Genomic DNA, 26032 nt, shown 5'->3' on the forward strand with positions numbered 1-26032 from the left:
ACGGACTGCTCCGCGTGCTTAGTCCACGCCACTCGCTCCGTGCCGTTGCTCTCTCTGACCCGCGTGGATTCGCCCTGGCCGTCGCGCGCCTCGCCTCCTGTGGCCGTCTCGCAGGGCCGCCTCCACCACACCAGTTCATCGCGGTCGTCCGCCCATGTTGCACTAAAAGCGTATGTTATAAACATATATGTCAAGTGTTTCAGATGTTCCAGATTTATATTGCAAATGTTCCATGAGGATATTGCGAAAAAGTAGATCTAGATGTTGTATATGTTGCAATGGCTATACACGTATGTTGCAAGTGTCTATTCAAAATGTTTCATCTACTTCAGATATATGTTGCAAGTGTTTTATCTGAATGTTGCATATATTACAGTGGCTTATGTTGCAAGCTTATGTTCCAAATGTTTCATCTGCTTCAGACATATGTGCTTTCATGTTGCAAGTGTTTCATGAGTAGGCGCAGGCAGTCCTCGTAGGCGAAGGCGGTCCCTGTATGCGCGATACAGATATTGCAAAAGTAGATCTGTATAATGTTGTCATGGCTATACACATATGTTATAAGTATCTATTTAAAATGTTTCATCTACTTCAGATATATATTGCAAGTGCTTTTACCTGGATGTTGTATATATTATAGTGGCTATACACATATATTGTAAGCGTTGTTTTAAATGTTTGATATGCTTCAGACGTATATTGCAGAAAGTGTTTTCATATTATAAGTGTTTCGTGAGTAGGTGCACGATAGATAGAGCGTCTGACGGATCTGATTTGTCCGGACCACTGGTCGGTCATTTCTTTTTCGGAAAAAGTCTACTTAACCCCCCACCTATCATACTTGGTCTACTTCACCCCCTAACTATGAAACCGTCTGTTTTATCCCCTGAACTATCTAAAACCGTCTGTTTTACCCCTTGAACTATCTAAAACTGTAGCAAAACCGCCGCTGAAAAACCGCCCAGGGAATAAAACAGACGGTTTTAGATAGTTCAGGGGGTAAAACAGACGGTTTCATAGTTGGGGGTGAAGTAGACTAAGTATGATAGGTGGGAGGTTAAGTAGACTTTTTCCTTTCTTTTTGCGTGTGTGGGACTACTCAATAGCAAAGGCAAACGATCAATAGTTCAAGTTCAAGATTCGTTGCTCTGGCTTATAATGCAATTTGTAACCTCCACTACCATTTCTCCACGTGTGTAGCAAAAACTGGCGCAGCCTAGCACACCCACCGTGCAGAACACACAGGTATCCAAATGCTTTCGACAGAATTCCTTATTTTATTTGACATCAGACAAATGACCCGTTCCTTTCTTGATCCTCAAAAAAAATTTCGTTCTCTATTTGACACCGAGTTCAACTTTCGTTTCTTATACGACACTCCGTTGGATTTTCCATCCGTGAACCGTTAACTGCCATGCGAAAAGACGATTTTGCCCCTGTGGGCCCCACCACCCTTCTCCCTCCTCTCCTCCCTTTCTCCCGACGTGTCCGCGTCCGTATAAGCAACACGCCGGCGGTGGAGACGGAAATGGGCTCTGACTCAGCGAGGCCACGGAGACGCTTGACGGACAGCTCCTCGAGGTGGAGGCAGGAGTGCAGGACAACCTCGATTCCCTTGGCTCCGAAGGCACAGGAGCCGACGGAGAGCTTGCGGAGGTTAGCAGCCGCGGCGGCGAGCGCGGCGACCCCATCGTCGGTGACCGCGCGCAGGGAGCGAAGTTTGAGGCGACGAAGGCCTGGGCCGAGGCAGTCGGCAACTTGCGCGAGGGCCGGGTCGCCCACGCTCTCAGCGCAGCAGTCGCACTTTAGCACGAGCTTGGAGACGGCGGGGAAGCGCGCGAGGAGGCGGGGGAGGGCCGAGACGGCGAGCAGCGGTGCCCTGGCGTCGAGCGCGAGGCGAAGGCGGGAGGCGGCCTCTACGGTTAGCTAGCGGCGGCACACGAGGGAGCAGCGCTTGCGGTCGTCGGAGCCGAGGAGACCGAAGACGAGGGCGAGGAGCTCCTCGAGGAGGTCGGCGGTGTGGTCCTCCCCGGCGGCCTCGGCGATGGAGGAGAGGACCTGCAGCGGCGCGGAGAGTGCGGGGGACGGAGGCAGGACCGGGGGCTTGCGGCGGCGCGGGACGGAGGGGCACTGGCCCATGGGGCATGGGGCGGCGGCGGATCTGCCGAGGAAGGGGAGGAGAGGAGGGAGAAGGGTGGTGGGGCCCACAGGGGCAAAATCGTCTTTTCGCATGGCAGTTAACGGTTCACGGATGGAAAATCCAACGGAGTGTCGTATAAGGAATGAAAGTTGAACTCGGTGTCAAATAGGGAATGAAAATTTTTTGAGAGTCAAGAAAGGAACGGGTCATTTGTCTGATGTCAAATAAGGAATTCTCTCAATGCTTTTTGGCATTCCATGGATTGGGTAAATTCCAGACCCCACCACTCCACCTAAGACATTGTTTGAATACACATGTATTCATTTCAATCCACATATATTAAAATAGATTGGAGTAAAATTAAACTAAGATTTATTCTAATCCACTCTAACACATTTATATTGAATGAAATACACTGGCATCTAAACCGGACCTAATACACGTGTGGAAGTGGAACCATAACCACCCATGACCGCCCATGGAATGCTTTCGATGACCGCCCATGGAATGCCGGAAAGCATTCAGATACTCGTGTCTTCTGAAGAATTGCATGCACGCCCGTGATATAAACAAATTGAGCTACAAATTTGAATTTAGTAGTCAGACCGTCGATAAAAAAAAAGTTCAAAGCCTATCGTTCATCTATATATATAAAAAAACTACTATTAATTTAATAAACCTGCCATAAAATTACAAAAAACACAAAAGCAGAATTTCACCTAGAAAATAGAGAAAATAACATGCATGAGAATGGCTGAACATATTACATGTACATGTAATATTTATAGGTTAACTAGAATCGTTGATTCAGGCATTCAGCACTGACCATCCAAGCACACACCAGACGTACACACATGCATGGTTTTTAAAGTCTGCTACAAAATTATAATTTGAAGTCTACTAGGTGTTCTAGCTATGAAGAATTTCTTTAACATGAAACATCCAAACAAAAGACAGCTATGTATTTGGCAGCAACAGATAACTTTGGAGACAACTCCAGCACTAACAACTCTCTGTCCTTCCATCAAAACTTTTTTCCCTGCATCATTTGAAACAAAAGTAAGACAAGATTATTTGACATAGAACTTCAAAGATATTTGAAAATAAAATGGTCTCTCTATGCTACAAAATTATAATTTGAAGTCTACTAGGTGTTCTAGCTATGAAGAATTTCTTTTACATGAATCATCCAAACAAAAGACAGCTATGTATTTGGCAGCAACAGATAACTTTGGAGACAACTCCAGCACTAACAACTCTCCGTCCTTCCATCAAAACTTTTTTCCCTGCATCATTTGAAACAAAAGTAAGACAAGATTATTTGACATAGAACTTCAAAGATATTTTAAAATAAAATGGTCTCTCTACATTTCCTCTTGCTTCTTTGTCTCAGCATTCATGCTCACTAACAGCTAGAAATTCACTGCTACATTTTTCAACCAAAGAGATATCTATTATGTTATGCAGATTGATAGATGCAAGAAGATTGCTAAGTAATTTCAAAACTACAAACTGCGATCAGTCACAAAGACAAAGGATTGCAATAATTTACACTATCAGAATTTCTGTGCAGACCGTACAAGTTTCTAAGAACTGTTACTTGTTCTTAGAAAATTCATCGCCAAGTTCCAACAAATAAGGTTCACTCCAATAGGATATGCATATTTGGAACTGCTTTAACATGTGTATAGCATTGCAGCAGACTGACTAGTACATCTGCAGATGAACAAAATTCTTTTCTGCCTGATGCTCCACAAACAATTCAACCTACGGGCTACCCACAAAAGTGATAATGCATTCATCAATTTCGCAAAACTAATTAATATATCATCAGTTTCACAGAGGCAATAACAAGATGGAAGAGGAGCAGTACCAGATTACGCTGTTCTAATCTTCTTCCTTAACCACTTGAGTCGTGTAGAGTCTTTCGCGGTCATGAAAATGACCCTGTTTTGTGGATCTTTGAATACATCAGAAGCCTCGACCTTCTCATCATCTGATAGATCTTCCATGTTGTCCACAACAGCAATGCACACTTGGATGGGGAACTCATGCGCATTAGTTCTTGCCCTTTTCTGCTGCACGGGTTCAGCCTCTCGGCTTGCTTCTCTTTCAGTTCCAGAAACCATCCCATCATCTCAACAACCTTCCCATCTTGTCTGCGTTTGAATCCTGCTCTTTCCGCTTTATCACTAGACACTGGATTTTTGTTTCTAGAAGTAGCAGGCCTTCTCTCTCTTTTGTTTAATGATGAACTAGTGGTTGGTTGGTCCACAATTCTTACCTCATCATCATCATCCATAGCATGTCCCGAAGGGTCAAAAGGGCCCTTTTCAGTTTCTTCCCCAATATAATTGGCTTGTGTGATGTCAGATTGAGAAGGTTGTGTGGTAGCACCTTGATAAGGATGTGTGACAGGAACTTGGAAAAAAGGATGTGTGATAGCACCTTCATAAGGCTGTGTGACAGGAACTTGGGAAGAAGGTTGTGTGTGTGATACCACCTTGAGAAGGCTGTGTGACAGGAATTTGGGAAGAAGGTTATGTGATACCCCCTTGATAAGGCTGTGTGACAGGAACTTGGGAAGGGGCTATGGATTTGAGGTAAAGTTTAAGGTTCCCTCAGCAGTTTGTCCTGCACCAAAAAATGAAGTAACTAATGATTAATTCAACTGAATGCGACATGTTTGATTGCAAGGAAGATAAAGCTTTAGCATTGATGATATACCATCATATAGCTCTCCTAAAGACTCAAACAATGGGAAAGATTTATTCCGAAATCTCTTGGCCTTAGGATGGGACTATTGAATACAATAATGAAAAGTAATTAGCAATAGAGGTTAAACCAACAATACATTTAAGAATTTAACAAGAATTAATAGTTGTAATAGACAAGAAATCTCACAGTAATAATGTTGTTCCAAACAGCTTCATCTCCCTCAATCCTGCACAGCTTTTCATTCCAATGTGCACCACTTTGTTTTCTTGCTTCTTTTAGAACTCTGTATTCCCTCTTTAACTCTCTGTCTTTGTCTTGGATTTGAACCTTCGTAAATCTGACATACGGGAACTTCTCATGGAATAATTTGACAATTTTGTTCCATGCTTCTGTTGACCATCCATTCTGTCCCCTATAACATTCATTGTTGTGCTCATGAAGAAGGTCAATCAAAGCCTTTTCAAGTCCCGCATCCCAACTCGCTCTAGAATGATCAACTGTCACAAAAAATGTAGCAATTAGAATGGAATTTTTGCTGCAACAAGCCTACTTGCATCTACTATTCAGTTAGAAGCAAGAAAGCAACAACGGCCAGTACAGCTGTTGAAAAATGAAAGTTCAGCAGGCCCTAAAGCAGCAACAGCCAGTATAGCAGCAACAGCAGCTAGTACAACCTACTGAACTGAACAAGTAATAACAGGACATACCTTTTGGTGATGGTTTTCTCTTTTGTGTGCTTGAAATCTTTGGAGAAGGCTTTCTTTGGACTGCTGCAGCTTTCATCAAATTGATCCTCAGAGACCCCCTTCCAAACATTATTACTGTAAATACAAGAATCTGATATTTAGCGCATTATTACTGTAATAAAAAACAGGTTGTTGAAAATAGAAGAACCTGATAGGGAATAAAAGTAAAAAACACAAAAGCAAAATAATTCAAAACTAGTTAAGACTCACATTTATTAGGACACGTTACGACTGTAGTCATTCCACATATTTAGTGCTATCATATCTCTAACTGTGTTCCCATCCTCTATTTGGCTGCTAAGAGACATCACATCATTATTGTAGTGGTTGTCACCTCCAGGGAGATCAACAAAATGTTCTGGACATATATTGCTTGTTTGGCGATTCAACCAACCGTCATCCCCATTTTGCATCCGTGTAAGATTGTGGAGCACCATTGCTGTAGCTGGTATCTTCACTTGGTTTTCAATGGGAAACGCAACGAGACAATTCCTTTCATGTACTCCTAGAAGCTCTCTAACCTTTTCTTCACCAGACTGACTTGAAGTATGCATTGCTCTTTTCTCTCTCCCTCATTACTAGTTAGAAGATATAGGGCAGGCAAAAAGAACAACATAATCTCCTCATCCTCCTCTTCTTTTCTCTTCCTAATTATCAAATCCATTATCTTCTAACTAGAAGGAAAACTGAAGCTAAGATGGCTGCAGCTAGCAAAAAAGCAAAAAAAAAAAAAGGCTTCAGAAAATAACTAGCTACAGCCCAGAGGTACAGGGAAAAAACCACATTGTTAACATGGATATTTCATTAACAGAGCACGCAGATTGAGTATACATTATGACAGCACATAACGCTCAATAACAGAGAAATTCAAGTATTTTATTACGCGATCATCAATCAGACAAAGCCTAGTATCTAAACTTAGTGCTCCAACATGACAGCAACACTACATAAACAATAGACCATCAACTTCAGAAACTGTTCACCACAGTTTAACCCATTAGACGGTAAACCACATATGCAATATGCACATATAAATGGCACTGTCAATGGCAGTTTAACCATCCTTCATCAAAAAGGAAATCCATAAACTATATTAAGGTCGGATGCGCATAGGAAATGAACAAGGTAGATACACAAGTTTATAAACACAGATAAGAAAATTGAAGGAGCATAAGCTTTGAAAATTAAGGATAGCCTCAAGCTAGCCTCTGCAAGGTACCACCTGCCCCTGCACGCCACTGCATTGGAGGCAACAAGATGCTCTCCCTGCCATCTGGGTCTCTCATCTCATGATGGTTTTCCTAAAACAACTAGGGGATGGGGCTGGCTGAGACTGAGATCGCCCCCCCCCCCCCCCCCCCCCCCCCTCACTTGACCCTCACCCAGCATGCATGCACACCACAGCACAGCGTCCATCACCAATCAGGATAGGATGATAGGAAATTTACAGAGATAAATAATGACTTGCCAGGACACAGGCATCCATCCATCTAGCAGCCTCCAGGGAGGTGAAAAAGAAACTACTACACCACACACTACCATGCCATTGGCCATTCCAATGCATGCTGATCTCATGAATAGAAGATTCTCCTTTCCCACACCAGTGCAGTGCATATATATATATATATATATATATATATATATATATATATATATATATAGAACTACTATCCTGTAGCTGGCTACAAAATAACTTATTCTGTAGCCACTTTGAGTTACGATAATTACTATGTTAATTTATGAGATTATAGTAATTTCTTACTAAGTGGTTTAATATAACGTTATGGTAAATATCCCCATGTGTTATAGTAACCCAACTATCGTAAATATGTATTGACATTATGGTAAATTAGTATATAAAATTATAGTAAATGGAGGTGGCCACAGAATAACTTATTTTGTAGCCGGCTACTGAATAGCCTCTCCCTATATATATATATATATATATATATATATATATATATATATATATATATATATATATATATATGGGGAGTATATTCAGTAGCCAGCTATAAAATAAGTTATTCTATGGCCACATCCATTTACGATAATTTTATATACTAATTTACGATAATGTCAATACATATTTACGATAGTTAGGTTACTATAACACATGGGGATATTTACCATAACGTTATAGTAAACCACTTAGTAAGGAGTTACTATAATCTCGTAAATTAACATAGTAATTATCGTAACTCAAAGCTGGCTACAAAATAACTTATTCTGTAGCCACTTTGAGTTACGATAATTACTATGTTAATTTATGAGATTATAGTAACTCCTTACTAAGTGGTTTACTATAACGTTATGGTAAATATCCCCATGTGTTACAGTAACCCAACTATCGTAAATATGTATTAGATAATAGATATGTCACAACTAAATCACAATTAACCATGAATTCAGAAAGAAAACTTGTAAAGAAATTAATGATTGGGTATTGCCTTGTATTAAAAGGTTTTTGTAAAAATTCAGATAATAACAACCTGCCAAGCCAGATATTTGGTCTGTAACTACAACCAAATATATTTGCAATTGAGTATACATTATGACAGCACATAACACATCGTTACATCTGCCTTGAACAGTGGACCTACTCAAGTGCCACCCATCCCTTGATTATTCATACTTATACTTCCTACCCAAGAACTCGCTACAAATCAGCCTCACATTGTGCACCGCATATCAAGCAAGCAAGAATGACAAAGTCTTCCGCTATTCATCAATTTCACAGAACTAATTGATGAATTCATCATATTCGTAGAGCAGTAACAAGATGGAAAATGAGCAATACTCCTACCAAACAACGAACAATTCAGTCCACATCATCCATTAGTCATTAATAATAATAAAAAGGAATACACAAGATTTGAACCTGGTACTTAGTCAGGTGGCAGAGGAGGACACAATTCAGTCTTCTTGGGGCCAAGGTTGAGGAGGAGGAGCTTCTCCTTCTGGTACACCACCCACTTATCTTGGATATCCTAGCAAATCTAGCATAGGAACGAGGGTTTCAACAAAGGAGAAGATCAAGAGAAGGGGTGGAAGATGGAGGAGGAGAGATGCACCCAGCGCATTTGCCCATAACCCATCTCCTGGTTCACAGCCTTCACAACTCTAACCCGGTCGGGCCATATCGTCGTGCACGGGAGGGCGTCCAGTACAATGTGTCTCGTCTGTAGCGCTCTAGACTTTGGTGAACACGTGACTATAGATGGCCATCGGGCCGTGCCGGCACGGCACGGAATCGTGCCTCGACGGGCCGTCGTGCCGGCCGTGCCGTGCCTAGGCCGTGCTCGTGCCTGGCCAACGGCCCATGGCACGGCCCGTGGGCCGTTTTGCCGTGCCGTGCCGCCCGGTGGGCACGGCCATTTTCACCGGGCCGTGCCGGCCCATGGCCCATGCACACTTCACAGTTCACACAATCACACAACACACAGATGACAGATCATATGATGATGAACTTATATTCAGAATGAGCTGTTTTGTGCAATGCTGCCTCATTAAAAACATTTCTAGGTAAAACTCACCCTTGTGAGAAACCCTAGAAAGAAAAAAAGAGTGCAGCCAGCTCTAAATGTCAAGGTCTTATAGTTCTATCCTATTAGGATAGCCAACATCAGTGGCAAAGTCATTGTGACTTAGTGAGTTCACAGATCACAGCAACAGGAAGCTAGGAACAGCAAAAGTTCTATCCTATTACAACATCAGGTCATCAGTGGCAAAGTTCTTCCTTCATTGATCATAGTGACTCACTACAGCACACCAAAAGTTCTTGCAAGCAAAGCAATGTTAGTACCAGCAGTACTTGAATGTAAAGAAAAGATGCAAAATGGAACTTGAATAGTTGAATGTTGAGTGACTACCTCTCATCTTCTCTTCTTCTTCTTCTATCCACCAGCAGCACCAGCACCAGCACCAGCAGTACCGCCGCTGCCGCTGACACTGCCGGAGCTGCTGACACTGCCGGAGCCGCTGCCTTCGCCTTGTTCATCGAGGAAGAGATTCTTGAATGCCTCCTCAAGGTCCAGGTCCTCAGGTGTATGCTGTTCTCTTCTTGCACCTTGCTCCCAGTCCTTGATGCAGGTGAGCATCTCAACATGCTCAGGCAACAAGCGCCGCCGCCGATCATCGAGTATCCTGGATGTACAGCTGAAACAGGACTCGGAAGAGACAGTAGACATAGGGACAGACATAATATCTCGAGCCATAATAGATAGGATTGGATAAGTTAGCTTGTGGTCACGCCACCAGAGGAGTATGTCAAAGGATTCCTCATAACATGTGACAGGGTCACTGTCCAAGTATGCTTTGAGCTCACTAACAACAGATGGAGTATGAGCTGAGGGGGAAGAAGAGACAGGGGAATCACCAGGACCTCCAAAGATCCTTCCCCATGCCTGTTTTGTCTTACCAGTATGAGCTGAAGGGATTGAAACCCTCTGAGACCTCACTGCACCAAATTTCTGTTCATAATTGCCAAACAATTTATACAATTCATCTTTTACATCAGCATAGTATGAACTATAAATGCATCCAGTTGCCTTAGCAAGCAATTCAAGCACATTAAAGAACCCTTTCATCTTAGCTCTAGGATCAAGAATGAATGCATATGAATAAATGAGTGGAATTTTCTCCCAATATTTAAGGAATTTAAGTTTCATAGGAGTAGCAATCATTCTAAAATTAGCATCTCTTTCAGCATTTTGCAAATGTTCAGCCATGTCAAGCATATGGTGCAAAACAAGTGGAGTTGTGGGATAATAAACCCCAGACAGCACAACAGTAGAGTTATAGAAGAGTTCCAGGAATATCATTATTTGTTCAGCAACATGCCAATGCTGTGCAGTCAATAAAGTAGAACCATAATTAGAGGTAATAAACACATCAAAGACTTCTTTGTATGGCAGCAAATGTTTGAGCATCAAAAAAGTAGAATTCCATCTAACATCCATATCCAAGCCAAACTTCCTAGGTCTAAGACCCTGAGCCTTGCAGTAGTTTTTAAACAATGCAATTCTTTGATTAGAGGAATTTAAAAAACTTATTGCAGTTCTGAAATCTTCAGTATAAGGTTTCAACCTCTTCATGCCAGATTTAACAATAAGATTGATGATATGGCATGCACAACGCTGATGCACAAGCAAGTACTGCACCTTGTTAGGATCAGTGGGGGTAGGTGCAGGATAAGAATCCAAATAACCAAAGAACATAGGCTGCAAAATCTCATATGCCCTAGAATTAGCAGAAGTATTGTCTAGAGACACAGAAAATACCTTGTCTATCAAACCAAACTCCTCAACCACACTAGCAATCCTATCAGCAATGTTATCACCAGAATGTGAAACATCAATCAGCCTTAAACCAATTACTTTTTTCTGTAACTCCCAATCAACACTAACATAATGAGCAACCACAGATATATAATCCTCTTTAGCATTACCAGACCAAATATCAGATGTCAAAGAAACAGAAGATGCAGTAGGCAACACAGATTTCATAAGCATATCACGTTGTTCATCAAACAGTTTAGACATATCTCTAGTGGTGGTCTGCCTAGAAACCTTTTGGAACAGAGGATTATGAGCACGCTTAATGTAATCCTCTCAAGCATCAGTCTCACCTATCCCTAAAGGAAGGTCTAGCCTAGCAATCAAACGGCACAACTCAGTGCGAGCAATCAAAGGATCATACACCCAATTGTTCAAACCATCAGTATTCAGAGCAAGCTTAGACTGGACAAGACTAGCCTGATCACGTTTTTCATACAAGAATTCATGTGCTGTCTCAAATGGCCAGTGCCAGCAGCCGATCTAGCAGTGTATCGCGCATGACAATGTTTACAGATGGCACGTACTCGAATTCCCTTCTCCTTAATCTCATGGAAGTAATCCCAAACAACAGAAACGTTCTTACCAGAGGAGGTACCATGAGTGTCAGTGGATACCTCAACTCCACCATCGTCGTCGTCGCCATCGACATCAATGGGCTGGTTGCCGTTGAAAGCTCTAGTTTGGTTTTGGTGAATTGATGAAACCCTAAGTGCTAACCTAGTTTATCAAGTGATCATGACATAGGTAGCACACTTCAAGTAGAAGAAGCTAATGAAGATCATAGCATGACAATGGTGATGGCATGGCGATAATCAAGGGCTTAAACTTGAAATGAAGAAAGAGAAAAACAAAAAGCTCAAGGCAAAGGTATAAACCATAGGAGCTATTTTGTTTTGGTGATCAAGACACTTAGAGAGTGTGATCACATTTAGGTTTGATAGCCGTACTATTAAGAGGGGTGAAACTCGTATCGGAATGCGGTTATCAAAGTGCCACTAGATGCTCTAACTCATTGCATATGCATTTAGGATCTAGTGGAGTGCTAACACCCTTGATAACATTTGTGAAAATATGCTAACACATGTGCACAAGGTGTTTACAGGGTTGAGATGGATTCGGCGCTTTTGGAAAAATGAAATGTCTATTTTCTATTGCGCCGGATGCAAAATTCTTGGTGGTTGGCACATTTGACCAAGGGTGAAGAAGTTAGAGTTAAAATGGAGTTGGTCGAAATGATGCTGGCGTCGGTCTACTGACCGGAGCTGGGTCACTCAGCGACCAGACGCTGAAAGGCTGCGTCCGGTCGAGCTGTCAGACGGCACAGTGGGTAGGGTTGAGCACCAGATGCTGGTCTGCGTCTGGTCAAGGTGGACCGGACGCGTCCGGTCGAAAAAACATGCCTCGGGGAGCTTACTGGAAACGACCGGACGCTGGGGCTTCAGCGTCCGGTCAGTTTTGACCGGAGCGTCCGGTCAGCTTCGTAGCCGTTGGAATCTGACGAACAGCGTTTGAAGCTGGTGACGCGTGGCATCCATCGGGCGACCGGACGCTGAGGGCCAGCGTCCGGTCAGTATGACCGGAGCGTCCGGTCAGAGCGCGTTTTGCCCAGTGAAGGGGTATAACAGCTCTATTTGATTGGGGCTCTATTTATAGCCCCATGGCCGGCTGTGGCTCAGATCTTTGGCCATTTTCATTGATATAGCAACCTTGTGAGCTAAGCCAAAGCCCTCCCACTCATCTACATCATTGATTCATCATCATAGTGAGATTAGGAGTGATCCAAGTGCATTGCTTGAGTGATTGCATCTAGAGGCACTTAGTGATCGTATTTCGCTGCGGGTTTCGCTTGTTACTCTTGGTGGTTGCCGCCACCTAGACGGCTTGGAGTAGCGAGGATCGTCGAGCGGAGGTGGTGATTGTCTCCGGCTCCGATCGTGGTGATTGTGAGGGGTTCTTGACCTTTCCCCGGCGGAGCGCCAAAAGGTACTCTAGTGGATTGCTCGTGGCTTGTGTGATCCTCATCTTGTGTTGGTTGTGCGGCACCCTATTGAGGGTTTGGCGTGTGAAGCCAATTAGCGCGTGAACCTCCAAGTGAGTGAATCGCCACAACGAGGACTAGCTTGCCGGCAAGCAAGTGAACCTCGGTAAAAAATCATTGTGTTCATCATTGATTCCGAGGTGATTGGTCATCATTGTTATTCATCTTCATGATTGATTGGTTCATTCATCTACACGGCGGTATAACCCTCTTGATCACTCTCTTTACTTTACCGCAAACTAGTTGACAAGCTCTTTAGTGTAGCTAGTTGTGAGAGCTTGCATGCTTGGTTGGTGTGGCTCTTTAGTTAGCCTTTGAGAGCACACTAACATAGGGTAGTGTCATTGCTCTTGTGTGAATTGACACTATCTAAACTAGAATTGTGGTAGGTGGCTTGCATTTTGAGTAGGCTAGCGCAACACTCGCTTTGCCTCATAATTGTCTAACCATTTGGTTAAGTGTGGTTGTAGAAATTTTTATTAGGCTATTCACCCCCCCTCTAGCCATTAGGACCTTTAAGCCGTCACCGAGGTCGATGCCGAACAGACCGGCTGCATCATCACGTATGTCGTCGTCGTCCTCAACTTCCAGTAGGTCATCCGCGTACGGCGCCTGGTCCTCGTCGTCGCCGAGGGGATGATGATTCTCCCCCCGCGTTGCGAGGCTAGAACCGCCCGCGGACGAGCCGGACAGCCATGCCTGACCTCGACCTCCAGCAGCACCAGCACCGCCCCTCAACGGGCGCTTGGGCGGCCTGGCCATGTCTACTCCAGAGGAGGAAGACGCAGCGTCAGGCGCCAACCTGCACGCAAGAAGAAGTTAGAAGAAGAAAAAGTGAAGAACTGAAGAAGAAGTGAGAATAAGACGAAGAAGAAGTGAGAAGAAGAAGAACAGATGACAGATCTAGGGTTAGGGTTAGGGAAGAAGTCCAACCTGTGTACCCGGAGCCCGGTGCCGGTGATGAAGAGGCCAACCAAGCAGCGAATGAGACAGACAGACACAGATTAGAATCGACGGCGAGAAGAAGAAGAAGTGAAGAACTGAAGAAGAAGAAGTGAGAAGAAGACGAAGAAGAAGTGAGAAGAAGAAGAAGAACAGATGACAGATCTAGGGTTAGGGTTAGGGAAGAAGTCCAACCTGTGTACCCGGAGCCCGGTGCCGGTGATGAAGAGGCCAGCCAAGCAGCGGATGAGACAGACAGACACGGATTAGAATCGACGGCGAGGTGGTGGAGGATGAGGGACTGCCATGAACACTCACATGGTTCACGGAGAGGGGAGTGAGGGACTGAGAGTAGAGGAAAAGGAGGGAGGAGGAGACAGCGGGGAAGCAGGGACCAGGGAGGAGCGCCGGCGTAGTCACCGCTCACCGGTGATGGGGAGGACGGACGAACGTCGGCGTCGGTGGCGGTGGATCTGGATCTGGATCGAGAATGGGAGAGCGGAGCGACTGAGCGAGAGGCCGAGAGCGAGAGACTGAGAGAGCCGCGGCGGGGGAGAGGAAGAGCCGAAGAGGATTAGGTTAGGGTTTGGGAGGGGGATGCGCCGCGGCCGGCCGGACGCGGACGGCTTATATACGACGAGGGGAGAGGCCAAGAGGGGTGCGTGGGGTGGGCCGGCGGCCTGCCTTCGTGGGCCGTTTCTCCGACCGGGCCGCCACCGGGCCGCATCATGCACCGGGCCGTGCCCGTGCCGTGCCACGGGCCAGGCCGGCGGGCCAGGCACGGGCACGGCGGCCACCGGGCCGAGCCGGGCTCGGGCTGGGCCAAAACAACGGGCCACGGGCCGGGCCGGCGGGCTGCATGGCCAAATATACACGTGACATGGCGGGCCACTCACCGTTGATCCAACAAACTCCATGGAGCACGCACCATCCCACGCGAAATACAGCCTATTCGCTGGTTGGTTTTAGCCAGGCTTATCAGCCAGCCAACAGTGTTTTTTCTCATAACAAACCAGCACCAGCCGGACTTATCAACCCAGAAACCAACCAACGAACCGGCCGATAAATTGGGTACGGATGGTGCGGACGCCCCGGCGAGACGGTGACACATGGATCTCAATCTACTGGCTGACTTCGCCTTCCCGCGATGGCTCGCTGCCAATCTGGCGGCTTGGCTGCTCTCGCCTCCAAGTCTCCAACGTGCACGTGAGCCCGCCTCATCTTCGGCCGCCGCCGCTACCACTCATCTGCGATTTGTTCACCACGGGCCGCCGTCGCCACTTGCCGTCGCCGCCGCGAGGATACCTGACCACGTGATATCCTTTTCCTGTGATTTTCGCAGCTATTTTTGGAGATTTTTTGTTCTTCGGATTAGACTGCACGCTGGGGAAATTTGTTGAGGGCTTTTGGTGCTAGGACATTTATTAGCGAGGAGGTTAACAACCGAGGTCACCATAACAACATCCAGCTCAACACAGTTACATATTTTTATCGAAATATCTTTCTAGCAGACGAGGACATTGCGGTATCTTGCTGAACTCTGAGTAAAAAATCTATAAATCCTCCTTGGATGTATGGTGCAAATATGGCAGAAGATTGCTCGGGCATACAATTTGTAATGTCAAATTGATGACTTACCATTAATATCATATAGCCCTGTTCGCTTAAACTTATTAGTCATGGTATAATATTTTTTTCTCACAATAAATCAGCGAACAATATTTTTCAGCCTGACTTTTCAGCGAAGCCATCTTTTGCAAGGTCGTCACCATCTGGAACATCAACATTAGCAGCAGCATGTAAGGCAGCGTTTGCTTCCACGGTACCTGCGCGCATGGATGCCGATCTGCCTGCCCTGTCTTGGATTGATTTTTTTTGTCACGCTAAGTGTGATAGCGGCGGCCGTCTCCCTTAGAGCAAGTATAAAATTGGCTTATAGCCAAGCTAATCAATATTTTTATTGATGTAGAAAAGAGAAGGAAGAAACGAAGAGAGCTTGGCTTTTATGCGAGCAACAAGCTAGGCGCATAATTATAGACACTGGTGGGTCCCAATAAAGATGTATGTGAGGAGGAATAGTAAAGAGAATGGAAACATATAATAACTACAAGAATGTCCCGCACGTTGCTGCGAGAATCGCTGGTGAAATTATACTGCTTATATTTACTAATATATGAATGAATAAATATCATAATATATGTTAGTGGGTGATTTTTAGCATTCTAATGTGAACAACTTAATATATGTTAGTAAATGATGTGCTTTCCTAACGTGAATAGCTTGAATGAAAACAGGGCTGGCCCTGAGTTTTTTTGGGCCTGGGGCGAAACCAATATCCGGGGCCCTTTAAGTACATGATAGTGACAATACTTATACGTAAAAATACATATGCAATGTCAATGATAAACACATAATTTCATATGCAAAAACAACATTCATATGAAACAATTCATACATATAAATTATCTTTAAAACTTATGGATAGACCATCTCTGTGATTGTATCAACTCATTTACTCGTGTTTTTTTTCACTGCCGGAAGCTTACTTTCTTGATGACATGATACTGTTAAAATTTGGAGAACGAATTAGCCAAAAAAAACACCAATATGGTAATTCACATTAACTTAAATCTGAAATTAAATCAATTTTTGTATGGTTGCACCCTAATTTTAATTGAGCACGAGCAAAGAATCAGCGATTACGCATTATGCTTCAATGCTATAATGGTGAGGGCACTCCTGTAATCAGTCAAACTCAACCAATATAAATATATAATCACGTTCAATTCCAGAGCATAATAGGCCAGCAGAGGACGTACAAACCTATTCTGATTAAATCGCCGGCACTGGCATCGAGTTTTTGTGGACTTGGTCTGCATACCTAGATCATACTCACATGGAGCAAACTGTAGAAGCTTGCTACTTGCGTCTTTTTTTTGACAAATGCTACTTGCGTCTTGGTATCTCGGTGAATCGCGCGTCTTGCGTTGCGTCGCTGCCATCTCATGTGCGTGGTCCGCGGACAGTGATTCGCGTCTCGCATCACCGCCGCGCAGGAGGAGTCGAGGTCGAGGAGAGCGCGTATCGGTGTGTTCGTGTCACCCGCGGACTAGCCGGGTGGGGATAGCTTCTCGTGGTCGCAGATGCCAACTGCGTCCTTGGGTAGGCTGACAACGCTGCTGGGCCTTGATTGCTAACATGTCAAATACATATACCTGTGTTGTGTACATACCTTAGGGTGGGGCCCCTTGGGGGCCCAGGGTGGCCGCCCTGCTTGTCCGCCCCCAGGGCCGGCCCTGAATGAAGACATAATGGTATATGTTAGTTGAATATGTTAGTGAATGTTGATGTGGGCACTTTGCATGAAGAGATAGTTACATGTGCTAGATAGAGGGATGTTGTAGAGGATGCTGAAGTAGACACTTTGTATGGCAAGATAAATTACTAGTGGGGTTTGAAAATATAAGATACTAGAAGGATACCCCACGCATTGCCACGGGTTTTTTTTCCTAAACATAAATCTGTTATATACATATCATTACTATATGATGTTATATATATTGTGTATACATGAATTTGAATTGCACGTTATTTTATTGTATCAGATCTGGTAAAAAATTGGTAAGCTAATAGAAAAAAACCAATAAAATATTTTATTACGTTATAAAGGAATATGTGAAGAAACAAATAGCATATGTAGATGACTTGTATGTTAATGGATTAAAGATTTAAAGTATTGCACACGATATAGATGACGTGGACATTTTCTGTAATTAATAAGTGATGACATGTACTTAGCGTGAAATGATATGGATATCTTGCATGAAGAGATAGAACATCTATTGAGATTGTTTAGTGGAGAATGATGTGTATACCTTGCATGCAGGGAAAAATCATCCGGTGAAGTTTAACTTTATAAAAGTATATAGATATAGATATAGATAAAGAAATTTTATAGATAAATTAAAAACTAACTATTATATAGCTTGACTTTTATCACTTACTTATAGCTAAGCACTTAGAGCGTCCTCAACGAGGAATTCCGAATCGCCTGCCGATTAGAAATAAAAAAAGGAAAGGAACTCCAGCCAGATCGCATATATGGAGTGGGCCGTGGTGTCGGCGATGGTAAGTGCACGGGGTAATATGCGAGCTTGGCTGACGAGTTTGTCGCTGGCTGCTCAAGTTTTCACGTTCTCTCTCTCGTCACGTAGGCAAATAGGTGCTTATTTAGTTCCTAAAAAGATTCTTAAAAAATGTTATAGTAGTCATCATATCGAATCTTACAATACGTGCATGGAACATTAAATGTAGATAAAAAAAACTAATTACACAGTTTGGTTAAAAATTGCGAGACGAACGTTTTGAGCCTAATTAGTCCATAATTAAACACTAATTGCTAAATAAAAATAAAAGTGCTACGATAGCCAAATTCTTAAAATTCACGAACTAAACACGCATGGGCTAACAAGAAGATTCTTGCTGCGAGGCCCTTTTCCATCCCCCCCTCTCTCTCTCTATATATATATATATATATTCAGCTACCATCTTGTTGGTTTTAGTCAAAACAATATTTTTCTCTCGTAACAAATCAACACGCAATTGTCAGCCAGAAATCAGTCAGCAGGTGCATGCATCGTGAGTGTGGGAGACCGAGCAAAAAGTCCACGTGTCACCGTCTCGCTGGGCGTCCCCGCACGGTGCAGCCGTACCTAAACCCACGAGGCCAGGAGTCGGGCTCCGCACGTGGCCGCGCCGCCGCAACCACAACGCTGCACGCGCGTCGCGATCCAACCGCCGGCCCACCTAAACATCCGTACGACTGGCAGTGGCAGGCTGGCAGCTGCGCACGCGTGGTCGCGCGGAGTTCAAAACGGCCCGCGCGGTGCCGCAACTGAAGCCGCATATCCAACGGCATCTCATCGCATCGCATTGCGCGCGCAGCCGACGCCACGCCAGCCTCGCCGAAGCAAAGACGATGGCGCCCGCCGCGTCCTCCCCGCCGCCGCACGTGGCCGTGGTCGCCTTCCCCTTCAGCTCCCACGCGGCGGTGCTGCTCTCCTTCGCGCGCGCCCTGGCCACCGCCGCCGCGCCGTTCGGGGCCACGCTTTCGTTCCTCTCCACCGCGTCCTCCCTCGCGCAGCTGCGCAAGGCCAGCGGCGGCTCCGCCGGGAGCGGGCTCCCGGGGAACCTGCGCTTCGTCGAGGTCCCCGACGGCGCGCCTGCGGCGGCCGAGGGAACCGTGCCGGTGCCGCGGCAAATGCAGCTGTTCATGGCGGCCGCGGAGGCCGGCGGGGTGAAGGCCGGGCTGGAGGCGGCCCGCGCCGCGGCGGGCGGCGCCAGGGTGAGCTGCGTGGTGGGCGACGCGTTCGTGTGGCCGGCGGCGGACGCGGCCGCCGCGGCCGGGGCGCCGTGGGTGCCCGTGTGGACGGCCGCGTCGTGCGCGCTCCTGGCGCACCTCCGCACCGACGCGCTCCGGGAGGACTTCGGCGACCAGGGTGCGTTGGATTCTCCTATTCTCTAGATAGTTCGTTGTGATATTGAAAAAAAAAGTCTTATCTTCGCTAGAAAAAGAATGAAAAGGTCTGATCTTGAATCTTGATGCATCATTCACAGCCACGAACAGGGCGGACGAGCTGCTGACCTCCCACCCGGGCCTCGCCAGCTACCGCGTCCGTGACCTCCCCGACGGCGTCGTCTCCGGCGACTTCAACTACGACATCAGCCTCCTCCTCCACCGCATGGGGCAGCACCTCCCGCGCTCCGCCGCCGCCGTCGCGCTCAACACCTTCCCGGGCCTGGACCCGCCCGAAGTCACCGCGGCGCTCGCGGAGATCCTGCCGAACTGCCTCCCGTTCGGCCCCTACCACCTTCTCCTCCCCAAGGACGACGCTGACACCACCGCCGCGCCAGCCGACCCGCACGGCTGCCTCGCCTGGCTGGACCGCCACCCCGCGCGCAGCGTCGCGTACGTGAGCTTCGGCACGGTGGCGTCCCCGCGGCCCGACGAGCTCCGCGAGCTGGCGGCCGGGCTGGAGGCCTCGGGTGCGCCATTCCTGTGGTCGCTGCGCGAGGACTCATGGCCGCTGCTCCCGCCGGGCTTCCTGGACCGCGCCACCAGCACCGGGTCCGGGCTCGTGGTGCCCTGGGCACCGCAGGTGCCCGTGCTACGCCACCCTTCCGTGGGCGCGTTCGTGACGCACGCCGGGTGGGCGTCGGTGCTGGAGGGCGTGTCCAGCGGCGTGCCCATGGCGTGCCGCCCCTTCTTCGGCGACCAGCGGATGAACGCGCGGTCCGTGGCGCACGTGTGGGGGTTCGGTGCCGCGTTCGAGGCGGGCATGACGCGCGCCGGGGTGGCCGCGGCTGTGGAGGAGCTGCTGCGCGGGGAGGAAGGCGCGCGGATGAGGGCCAGGGCGCAGGAGCTGCAGGCCGCGGTGGCCGAGGCGTTCGGGCCCGGCGGCGCGTGCAGGAAGAACTTCGACAAGTTCGTCCAGATAGTTTGTTGCGCTTGAAAGTTGTCTTTGCTGTTAGATACCCCTACCCGTTCGTTCAGAGGTTTTAGTGTTTTACAGTACTGTATTTACCAACAGAAGAATGGAGTACTTCCGTTTTCTCCTTGTGAAATGAACATTTGAATGTGATGACATTGGTTTTCCTGTTTGTTGGGGCTTCTGCCCAGTGGCCGTCACTCATCTCACCGTCGTTGTCGCGGCCGTCCCCATCAATCACCGGGCGACCGATGGCAGAGGAGCTGATCTGATTTCTGTCAGTTGCTGTTGGATCGATTCGGTAAAGATCAGCATCGGTTATTTACCCTGTTGGCTTAAGCTGAAATTTGACTTACGTTTGTATGCTGAAACGTTGTGAGAGAAAATAATATTTTATAGCTGAAATGTAGCGCGAACAGGGCGATCGATCCGCCGGTTTTCAGTATGTGTCAGTCGAGGTCCGTTTCTGATTGCGTATATGGTCATACCGCGTTTATCTGGGCTAGTGGATCAGCTGATTGTGTATGGTCGCAACATGGATCCTCTCTACTACACCATGCACTTTGTGGACGGGTTGCGGGATGATATTAAAGTTTCTGTGCACTTGCATGGTCCTACATTGCTCGATTTTGCTTGTGCTCTTGCATTGTTATTGGAGGAATTAGCGGGATGCTGGTCGGAAGAAGCACTTCCGCAAGCCGGGTGAAGAGCATAAAACAACATTCCAGACTTATACCGGGCATTACGAGTTTCGGGTCATGGCTTTTGGTCTATTAGGTGCATCCGCCACTTTCCAGATGATACACAATCGAGTTGTTTTCTTTTGTTAATTTATTTATGGCCATAACTGCTACTATCCCCCTATAGATGATAATAGTTTAACATCATCCATCATAATTTTTTGATATTAAATTGTAACCAAACATCTGATTGCCAAATTGTGGAATTCATGTCAAGAATATCCCTTAGACAAGCCTGGAGTCAAACAGAACTACTCCATAAAATGCTTGCCATGAGCAGTGCTTCTTCGGCCCCAAATTATAGGTTGTTTTGGTGAAATACCTTTTGCTATGCCTAAATGTACATTATGTCACAGTTAAAACTATGTATCTATTAAAATCAAAATCCTATCATTTGGAATGGAGAGAGCAATTCACTTTGGGAAGTAGGATCTATCAGCAAGCACAGTTATATTATACTGTTATCATGTTGAAGGTTCTCATCTTTAGCTAATTAGCTCTGCCTTTGTGGAACTACTCATTTGGGCTAATCCTACTTTGTCAACCTCTTGGCAGCTAGGCTAGCACATAGTAATTTCAAGGTTGTGCATGTACAAAAAAGGGAACCATCCAAAATTACCAAAGCTCCTAGTGAAATAAACTTGTAAAAAGTAACCCATGCTAAAGCTTACCCTGGAATAATTCAGCTGGCAATGGCATCATCAGTCCTAGCAGCTGAAAAAAAGGGAGACAAAGGCAGATGAGGAGATAATTTGGTTCCTGGAAAAGAGAAGTCACCAACAATAAAGGTTCAGCTATTCACCTTTATAATTCATCTGGCAATGGCATCATCAGTCCTAGCATTTTTCTGAAGTTTAGGGAGCATCACCGTCGAGTAAGGGGGAACATTGGGTTGCATGGTAGCAAGGCAAACCCTAGGAAAAGAAGCAAAGCTTATTATTTTGGAGGAGTGCAACACTACGATGTCTGTGCCGAAGACACAGGGGAGGTAGTGTGTGCGCTGGCTGTCCAAAACCCAGCAGAGCAAATCATGACTGATGATAGGTCTGAACTACACTGTCACCAGTTCCATTGGTGTGTTCTTCCCATCCCTCCACGCACTAGCCACTTAGAACTACAGATATCAAGTAATGATGGCACACATGTAAAACAATAACTCGCTAATAACACACACCAGCCACACAGTTGAATGCAATTATGCAAACGTATAATTGTCTATTATTACAGACATATAGATATATGATGGCACACTTGCAAAACAACAATTTGCTAACAACATGCTCGCCGCCCCCACAATTAAATGCGCCGCAGCACAGTTGAATGCAATGGAATTGCAAGCACACACATGAACAAATAGAATCCATATATAGAATCATTATTCCTTGTATCACCACGACCTCGATAATAACATCAGACTGACGATCCCCCACAAGTTTAGGATGAGCTTACACAAAGTTTAGACCGAGCTTACAGCCTTACATAGAGTCATAGACTGCTTACGATAGTAGCTACGACTTGTCAACTAATCCCGACAGAAAAGCCTAGTGTCAACTAAGTGTTGTTTCAACTTGCCAACTAATCCCCTAATTGTCCTTACTCATCAACCTCTATCTCCTCATAGGCGCATCCAGTTTCATGGTACTGACGGAGTATGTCAAGTCTAGGCTCATTCCACTGGTCGATCGAATCCGCAACTCCGGGAAGCTGATCAAGAATGGCCCGTCGTCTCTCAGGATTGGAGTAGGCGAAGGGGGCGGACTCTTCAGTGAAAGAACGTAGGCGATGACTGAGAGTGAGATTCAGTGGATGCTCCAGCAGGGAGTTGATGCGGTCATCCGCCACCTTCACCAGCATCTTCTTCTTCTTCGCTGGCCCCGCGGACATGGCCTCCTCCACCGCCTCTGGCTTGTTCCCCGCAGCCAAGACCTCCGCTTCTGCTGCCTTGTTCCCCACTGCGAACTCCTTTGCCGGACCCGCCGGAGCCTGCTTGGTCCCCCTCGTCTCAAGCGCCAGCGCCTCCACCTCCATAGCCTCGATCACCTTCGAACCCTAACCTCCCTCTCTCCCTCGAACCTTATATCTGGATGGGTCCCTATCTGGTTGCCAGGTCGCGGGCTCGCGGCGGTTCCCATCTCCGACTGCAATTCTCTTATCGGAGAGACCTCCCTCATCTATTACGTGACCTCCCTCATCTACTACAAATAATATAGATAGATTTTTGCTCTTGTCTTGATATATTTACATCTATGTGGTCCATAGGCAAAGTGGCAAACAGCTATAGCATTCAGATGCATTGCATACACTCCTGCGAGCCAAATGAATTGTTAATTTGAAAGAGTTTCCACTTTGGGTCTGCAAGGTAGGGATGCGTGGGTTGTGTGCATAAGCAGGCTAAATCTATGGTAGCTCGTGTTAGGATCAATGGATGTGTACCTCTCTGTGACCATAAACCGTAGTTAGGCTCCTTGACCTTGCGGAGCTTCACCGCAGCGGCAGCGTGGACGCCGATGCCGCCCTGGATGCAGCCTCGCGGACGCCAGTGCTCGGCGTGGTGGTGAGGAGGCGAGGTGGCGATACAGTGGGGGCGACGGCGGTGGTGGGGGCACATCCCGTTGCTGGCAGCACGTTTTAGGATCGGATTAGAGTTTTCTCTGTAGGTGGGTGGCGGCTCCGTTCAACCTCGTTTAGCGAGTCCTGATCCCCACCTTACCTTTTATATGTGCTGTGCGACAGAGGCCCACCAACCGTATTAGGGTTAGGCTCCTCCGATCAGGGAGCAGAGACAAGGGTCCAATAGACCGTTGGGCCTATTGGTGGAGATCAACTAACATTCTCCCCCTTAATCTCATTCCATCTTTCACTTTCATATCATTTACTTTTGTTCATTCCATTACAGATTAGCTCATAGAGCATGTCTCATCGTCACGGTCCATTGCCGATAGACTTAACAGCTACAACTCACTACTCTGTTCTGAAATAGATACTTATCTTTAGGCCTTCTTTTGTCTAGGAATATTTTAGGCTTTCCCTTAAACCCAAGCTAGCTACATGTTCTCTGAATATGTTGGGTGGTAAGCCTTTTGTAAGCGGATCCACGAGCATCCTTTCTGTTCTTATATGCTCAAGACTTATGACTTGATCCTGGACTTTATCTTTCACAATATAATACTCTATGTCAATGTGTTTGGCAGCACCACTTGACTTATGTTGTGAGCATCCTGTACTGCCAGATTATAATCGCAGTATTACTTTAGTGGTCTATAGATGTCGTCAACCACCTTCAAACCGGGTATGAACTTCGTTAGTTAGTTCACCTGTCCGTTGTCTCATAACACGCTATAAATCGTCATACATTGTGGACGATGTAGTGAAAGTTTGCTTTGAGCTTTTCCATAAAATATCTTCCATTTGCGAGATGATAGAAAATCCACGTCTGGATATGTATTCACTCTCGCATAATCAGAATCTGAATATCCCACCATGTGGAGTGAATCAAATCTTCTATATATCATCATGAGGCCTTTCATTCCTTGCAAATAATGCAAGACTTTCTTTACTAATTTCAGTGTTCTATTCCAGAATTGCTCTGGAATCTGCTAAGTAAAACCCGATAACAAATGCCAAGTCAGGGCGCGTACATACTTGAGCATGTTGCAAGCTTCCGACAGCTGAAGCATATGGAACCACTTTTACTTTATCGATTGAGCTCATATTGGTTCCTGGGGCATTGAAAATCCCTATATCTGTCGCCCTTGACTATAGGAGCAGGTGAGGGACTACATTTGTGCATACTGAATTTCTTTAAGATCTTTTCTATGTATGCCTTTTGTGACAGTCCTTATACCCTTTTCTTCTATCTTGGTGAATCTCGATCCCTAGAACGAACGAGACTCCGCCAAGATCTTTCATATCAAATTTCTTTGTCTCCAGTAGTAGACTGACATCACTACTAGCAAGTAAGATATCATCTATATACTGGACAAGGAAGATAAACTTCTCATTCTTAAACTTTGTATTGACACAATTGTCCTCTACATTCTCTTTAAACCCAAAATTCTTTATTGTCTGATCAAACTTCAAGTACCACTGTCTTGAAGCTTGTTTTAATCCATGAATGGATTTCTTTAGGCGGCATCCCATTCATTCTTTTCCTTCCATGACAAAACCTTTCGGTTGTGCTATGTAAACATTTTCCTCCAAGTCTCCATTGAGAAATGCCGTCTTTACATCCATCTGATGTAATTCTCAATCGTAATGTGCCACTAATGCCATTATGATTCTGAAGGAAACTTTACATGAGACTGGAGAAAAGGTCTCATTGTAATCAATCCCTTCTCTTTGCATAAAGCCTTTTGCCATAAGTCATGCTTTATATGTTTCTATATTCCCTTGATAGTCAAGTTTTGTTCTATAGACCCATTTACAGCCTACGGTTTTGGCTCCTTTAGGAATTATTTCCAAGTCCCAAACTCTATTGGCATTCATCAATTTCATTTTATCTTCCATGGCCTCAAGCCACTTTGATGAATGATCACTTCTCATGGCTTCTTCAAATGAGGTGAGATCATCCTCCATTTGAAATTCCTCAGTGTTGTACACTCCATAATCAGCAGGAATAGCTGATTTTCTAACTCTTTGAGACCTTCTAGGGGCCTCCACTTTTGGCACATGTTCTATTTGAGGCTGTTGTTGCTCTCCCTCATGTGTGGCAATAGGTTCTATAGGATCCTAAAGAACATGTTCCTCATTTTCATTCATTGTTGGCATAGGTGGAATAACAACAGGTGCTGACACCATAGTATCTTGCACTGTCGGTGCAGCGACAGCATGTAGTGAGAAAATTGGCTCATGGATCATTGGAGTGGGCGCATACACCCGCTT

The 26032-nt window shown here is 45.8% G+C and overlaps 3 protein-coding genes and 1 pseudogene across 3 annotated transcripts; 1 reads left to right on the plus strand and 3 right to left on the minus strand.

The window, feature by feature from the left end:
• Positions 1 to 4017: 4017 nt before the first annotated feature.
• Positions 4018 to 4743, minus strand: LOC136526778 (uncharacterized; annotated as a pseudogene).
• A 2-nt stretch (positions 4744 to 4745) lies between these two features.
• Positions 4746 to 5674, minus strand: LOC136526777 (uncharacterized; the record flags this gene model as incomplete). The annotated part of the gene is made up of 4 exons (XM_066519367.1): positions 5566 to 5674; positions 5045 to 5355; positions 4868 to 4940; positions 4746 to 4774 (listed from the first exon to the last, which is right to left on the minus strand). Coding segments are annotated over exons 1-4 (522 nt in total), but the record flags the coding sequence as incomplete, so codon positions are not given.
• A 3826-nt stretch (positions 5675 to 9500) lies between these two features.
• LOC136525725 (zinc finger BED domain-containing protein RICESLEEPER 2-like) lies at positions 9501 to 10700 on the minus strand. Its single transcript, XM_066518612.1, has one exon. The coding sequence runs from the start codon at positions 10698 to 10700 to the stop codon at positions 9501 to 9503; it is 1200 nt and encodes a 399-aa protein (XP_066374709.1).
• An 8130-nt stretch (positions 10701 to 18830) lies between these two features.
• On the plus strand, positions 18831 to 20577 carry LOC136526772 (anthocyanidin 3-O-glucosyltransferase). Its single transcript, XM_066519365.1, has 2 exons — positions 18831 to 19421; positions 19540 to 20577. The coding sequence occupies exons 1-2, from the start codon at positions 18902 to 18904 to the stop codon at positions 20433 to 20435; spliced, it is 1416 nt and encodes a 471-aa protein (XP_066375462.1). The 5' UTR covers positions 18831 to 18901; the 3' UTR covers positions 20436 to 20577.
• Positions 20578 to 26032: the final 5455 nt, after the last annotated feature.

This window comes from Miscanthus floridulus, chromosome 19, assembly GCF_019320115.1.
Source record: "Miscanthus floridulus cultivar M001 chromosome 19, ASM1932011v1, whole genome shotgun sequence".
Lineage (NCBI taxonomy): Eukaryota > Viridiplantae > Streptophyta > Magnoliopsida > Poales > Poaceae > Miscanthus > Miscanthus floridulus.

What these genes read in the sequence shown, in the direction of transcription:
- LOC136525725 (XM_066518612.1), bottom strand. Translation starts at nt 10,700, where the DNA reads ATGAAGAGGTTGAAACCTTATACTGAAGATTTCAGAACTGCAATAAGT.
- LOC136526772 (XM_066519365.1), top strand. Translation starts at nt 18,902, where the DNA reads ATGGCGCCCGCCGCGTCCTCCCCGCCGCCGCACGTGGCCGTGGTCGCC. An exon ending in GGAGGACTTCGGCGACCAGG is followed by an intron (nt 19,422 to 19,539) that starts GTGCGTTGGATT and finishes CATCATTCACAG; the next exon opens with CCACGAACAGGGCGGACGAG.